Source organism: Petaurus breviceps, unplaced genomic scaffold (assembly GCF_028583685.1).
Source record: "Petaurus breviceps papuanus isolate PSGF00001 unplaced genomic scaffold, PetGlider_PUasm1.0 176, whole genome shotgun sequence".
NCBI lineage: Eukaryota > Metazoa > Chordata > Mammalia > Diprotodontia > Petauridae > Petaurus > Petaurus breviceps.
The window spans coordinates 13,015,194-13,020,404 of record NW_027185771.1 but is presented as its reverse complement, the minus strand read 5'-3'; the positions used below and the strand labels follow the sequence as shown (position 1 = coordinate 13,020,404).

The 5,211-nt window shown below is 42.1% G+C and overlaps 1 protein-coding gene across 1 annotated transcript in view; it reads left to right on the top strand.

The window, feature by feature from the left end:
* CRISPLD2 (cysteine rich secretory protein LCCL domain containing 2) overlaps positions 1-5,211 on the top strand; it is a 79,043-nt gene that overhangs the window by 39,399 nt on the left and 34,433 nt on the right. Inside the window, exon 6 of the mRNA XM_069085636.1 lies at positions 964-1,064. Within this exon, the coding sequence (XP_068941737.1) occupies positions 964-1,064 (101 nt within the window). The remainder of the gene's footprint in view (positions 1-963; positions 1,065-5,211) is intronic.

The window sequence follows — 5,211 nt, the reverse complement described above, 5'->3', positions numbered from 1 at the left end:
ATCCATCCATCCATCCATCCATCCATCCATCCATCCATCCATCCATCTCTCTAGATCATAGGAATTTCACATTCATTTCTAGTAGTCAGGAATCCATATTTTTTCCCCCTTCATCTAAGAAAGCACAAAAGTTTTGAGTTTTGACTCTTTTTTAATCCCCTATGACCTAGGACAAATCACTCAATTTGCCTCTTCAGTCCATTTTACAGATGAGGAAACTGAGGCAAGCAGAGTTAAGTGACTTATCCAGGGTCACATAGCTAGTATTTAAGGCTGAATTTGAACGCAGGTTTTCTTGATTCCAAGCCTGGCTTCCTTAAGCATTTATTAAGCACCTACTATGTTCCAGATTTAGTGCTGGGCACCAAGTTCTTATGTCCGTCGGAGGGTTCACAAAGTCTTGTTGTTATGGTATGAGTTACTGTCTTGTGAACCTCTGCTTTTTGACATTTAAGGCTGAGAACCCTTCTTTTTTATCTCTGAAATGGCTTTAAGAGGGGAAAATTCTGCAGACTTTAAAATGGAAACACTTTCTGTCTGAGCCCAGCATGTGTTGGGTGCCATTTCAGTCCTGGGACTAAAGAAACATTGGTGGGTTTGTGGCTGGACTGGTATTTCAGGGCAAACACAAACTGACTGCACAGTTGTGGGATGAAAAGGGGCCCTACTGTATCTCTGTCCATTTACTTAGCTGCCGTCTATGCTCAAAAGCTTCAGACTATAAGTTCATGGAAAGAGCCCAGGCCAGCAGGCTTTTTTTTTTTTTTTGTCTTCCGTTTTGAATGCTGTCTGCCATCTTACAAACAGTGGAAACATTCATTTCCCCCTAATTGCTGATGCCTTTGGGGTTGCATTTTGGAGATCTCAGGCCAGGCCAGAGTCAGGTACCTGGCCCATCCATGGCAATGCAACTCACGAAGGTCTTGGAGTTACATTTGACAGTTATTTTCTGCTTCTCTTCAGGGGAAATTGGATTGGAGAAGCTCCATACAGAAATGGTCGGCCCTGCTCTGAATGTCCGCCCAGTTATGGTGGAGGCTGCAGAAATAATCTCTGCTATCGAGGTATGAGCTTTTAAATGAAAAGTGATTTACTGATGCCTTTTGATTTGACACTGCAGTTATTTCTGGAAATTACTGGGTCCTTGTTCCCCTTCAAGGAATTTCCTTGAAACAAAGAAAAGCATTTAGGGGCCTCCCCACCCCAAATTACAATTTTATTTTCCAGAACTATCATTGGTATCAACTTGAAAAGAATAGGCTACAAGAGTAGCAAAAAGTAGGGTCTTGGCGGCTAGGTGGCGCAGTGAATAGAGCACAGGTTGTGGAGTCAGGAGGACCTAAGTTCAAATCTGGTCTCAGACACTTAACACAAAAACTAGCTGTGTGACCTTGGGCAAGTCACTTAACCCCAATTGCCCACAAAAAAGCAAAAAAACAAAAAACTAGGGTCTTTAATCAAGGCAATTTGAGGCATCACCCATCACCAAAGTATTGGAGTGCCCAAGGGAGGCAGGGCAGAGTTGAATGTATTGCAATGGAGAGGGAGTGTGATGGGAGGCACAAACTTACAAACTGTTACATAAGTTGTTATGCAAGGCCGGAGGAGGCAAGTGACATATTATCAGAACAGCCGGCTCCAGGTACAGCAACAGGGAAAGTGGTTTAGATCTGTGCCAGCCATGGGGTCAGTGGGATCAGAGTCAGACAGGCCCTTCTGATGTCTGCATTCAACACTGGCTTTTCAAGACCTGTTAGTGACCTTTCAGCTTGTCAGCATCCTTGTCAACATTATTCTTCTGCTGCTTCTTATTTCACTCTGCCTCAGTTCATGCAAATCTTCCCCTGTTTACTGGCATTCCCCATGCTTGCCATTGCTCACTGCACAGTAATATTCCCTTACATCCATGGTATTCATTTGTTCCATAATCAGAGGGCACCCCCTTTGTTGCTGCCGCCCCGGAAAGTGTCCCATGCTGGCCACATGTGGACCTAGAAAACCACAAATTAACATTATATATGTTCTGTGTTTATTTTGTTAAACATTTCCCAGTTATGATTCAATCTGGTTTGGGCCGTGGTGGGGAGTTTTTTGGTCAGAATTTGATGCTTCTGGCGTGGGGCACTGAGAAGTGACTTTAGGAATATTTTGGTATAGATTGAGTCTTTGTTGAAATTATACTATCTCAAGCCTTTAAAAAAAAAGATTCCCTGTGTGTTCCCAGACGGTTTTTGTTAACAATTGAAAGGGGAAACATTTCCCAAAGGAAAGAGCCAGGTTTTCCTTGGTGTGAGAGGATTGAGTTGAAGATAATAAAGCTGTATTGTATTCAATGCTATATGCATCCCTGGAGGCTGAATCAGAACAAATAGTCATGTATTAGAAGTCTAGGATGGTTCTGGTGACTTCCTTCCTTCTTGATCCCCAGCCAGACTGTGCACTTTTGCGAGAGGTTGGCCTGACACTTTGAGACAGGGATTCTTAATTCATCTTGTATCAAGGATCCCTTGGGCAGTTTGGTGAAACCTGAGGTCTCTAGGAAATCTCTAAAAAAGCTAATAAGAGACCCCTTCTCAGAAGATTATTTTTTAAACACTTGAAATAAAGTACATGATCACAAAGGCGACCAATTATATGGAAATGAAGATTTAAATTTTTTTCCCATCCAAGTTCTTGGATGTAGCTAGTATACCTACCCTAGGGTATCAAGGAGACTAGTGTCATCAGGAAGGCTCCTCTTCTTGAGGTCCTATCTGGCCTCAGATAATTAAAGCTCCAGTCCTGGAGTCAGGAAGACTCATCTTTGTGAGTTCAAATCCAGCCTCAGACACTTCCTAGCTGTGTGACCTTGGACAAGTCACTTAACCCTCTTTGCCTCAGTTTCGTCATCTGTAAAATGAACTAGAGAAGGAAATGACAAACCACTCCAATATATTTACCAACAAATACCCCAAATGGGGTCAAGAAGAGTTGGAAATGACTGAAAAATGAACTCTAGACTTTGCGGCCATCCTATAATAGGTTCATAGAATTACAATTGGAAGGGACATTGGAAGTCATCCAGCCCAATTTCCTCATTTAGCTGATGAAGAAACTCAGGCCCAGAGAAGTTATGATTTGCCCCAGCTTATACAGGTAATAAGTGACATTGCTAGGATTTGAACCTGGGTCATCTAACTGTTGCACCATATTCCCTTCCTATCATCTCTTAAACCTAATGTTGTTGTACTTATTTCCTGGGGGCAATTGTGAAGCGAAAGTAAAATGGTATCATGTGACAATCTTTTGAAAAATATAAAGCCCTGTGCAAATGTTGACTCTGTATTATTTACAGGCAGTGAGGTATAATAGTTAGAATCAGGAAGTCAGAAAAGCCTGGGATTCGAGTCCTGACAGTAGGAATGTCATCTAATTTTTCACATTCTTGAATATTCTAAGTTCTAGATGCTTTGCTTTTACATTGGTGGAAAAGGTGACCAAACTCAGAGATCTTCACACAGATGAAAATGCAGGTTAAGATAAAAAAAAAAAAAAACCAAAACCTAAGGTTAATTCCTTCTAGAAGGTGCCCTTCCCACATTCCTCTTAGCTCTTCATCTCCCCCTTAGCAGACCTGCCCAGAAGTTGAGGCGGTCTAAAGAAAACCCTGTAATGAACCTGGGGATGGAAATTCCCCAGAGCTACCCTGGCTGACTGTAGGGCTCCTTGGTTCCACTCTATTAAAATAGAAAGCATGTTATTCAGTCAAGTGTCCTTACTACTTTCTTACATGTGAATTTTCCATCCTCCAACTGGGTTTTGAGTCCTTCAAGGGCAAGGATTGTCTTCAATTTCTTAGCATAGTTTTCCCCACACAGTACATATTCAAAGGTTTCTGACTGACTCACTGACCTACATTAGACTCAATAAAGCTGGGATTATGAGGTATAAAAATCTGGAAGGCTCAAGGAAGAAAGCCTGGCTTATTTTCCTTACACCTCTTTTGTTTTTCAATGGAAAACAAACTTTTTATTAGCTGCATTCAAGGGAATGAAGGAAACCAGCAAGACATAGCAAGCGCTGACCCGAGTAGCGTTTGCAAATAGAATGTCTGCAGAGCATTGAATATAGACGTAAACACAATTCTCTTTTTTGTCTTCAAGTGTCTGTTACGGTTGTTTTTTCCCTTAATTAACAAAAAAAGCCTTTCCTGACTCCTCAAATTTAGGGAGAGAGTGAGGGGAGCAGTTGACATGAGAAATTTTGGATTATTTTATCTCTAGCTAGCCCCTGGCCTCTTTATGTTGGAGGCAAAAATCAAGACTCAGGAAATGTTTAATTAGAAGACACAAGCAGAGTATATGGTAATGTCTGCTATTGGAGCAGGCCATTGGGGGGAACTTCCCTCAGTGTGAGAAGAGAGGGTTACAACCATTAGTTTCCACATAATTCCTCTGCTCTTAGTCACATGGAGGGTTCCAGAGGACCCTTTGGACCTCCTCCTTCTCAGCTACAGCCCAGACCTCCTTTTGCCCCCTCCCTTTGCCTGTTGGTTCTAGCCATGGATCATTTCCGGATCAGCTCATTTTTGTCCCAGGTGAGGCCAGGCTTCTCTCTCTCCTCTGTTGCTGCTTAGCTTTTTCAATTCTCATTCCTTCCTCTCAGTCTGTCTCTCTCAGACTGTGGGTGTCCTTTTTTTTGGGGGGGGGGAGGTGAGGCATTTGGGGTTAAATGACTCGCCTAAGGTGACACAGCTAGTATGTATCAAATTCTCTTGACTCCAGGGCCAGTGCTCTATTCATTGAGTCATTTGTGTCCTTTTGAGAACTTCTGAGTGTGATTCAAATAGAACTTCAGGCTCAGAGATGGTGATGGTCCCAAACCATTCTCAGGGTCCAGAGGGAAGGCACATTTCTCTGAATGACAAATTCAGTAGGCAAATAGACTTTCTGTTTCCTTTTTATGCCAGAGTGTGAAATTCTGGAGTCAAGAATGATGAAAGAAAATCACAATAATTCAATGATTCAATGACCTTATTGCTGGATGAAGAGTTAGAGGTTCTGGGTTAAAATCCCAGCTCATTATTTCTTACTTTGATGACCTTGGCAAATCCTGAAACCTCAGTTTCCTCCCGTATAAAAACTGAATGACTTCCAAAGCTCCTTCCAGCTCCGAATCTAATGTCCTAGGAAATGTCATGCCTGTTGTTCTTAAGTACAAAGCAATCACTAT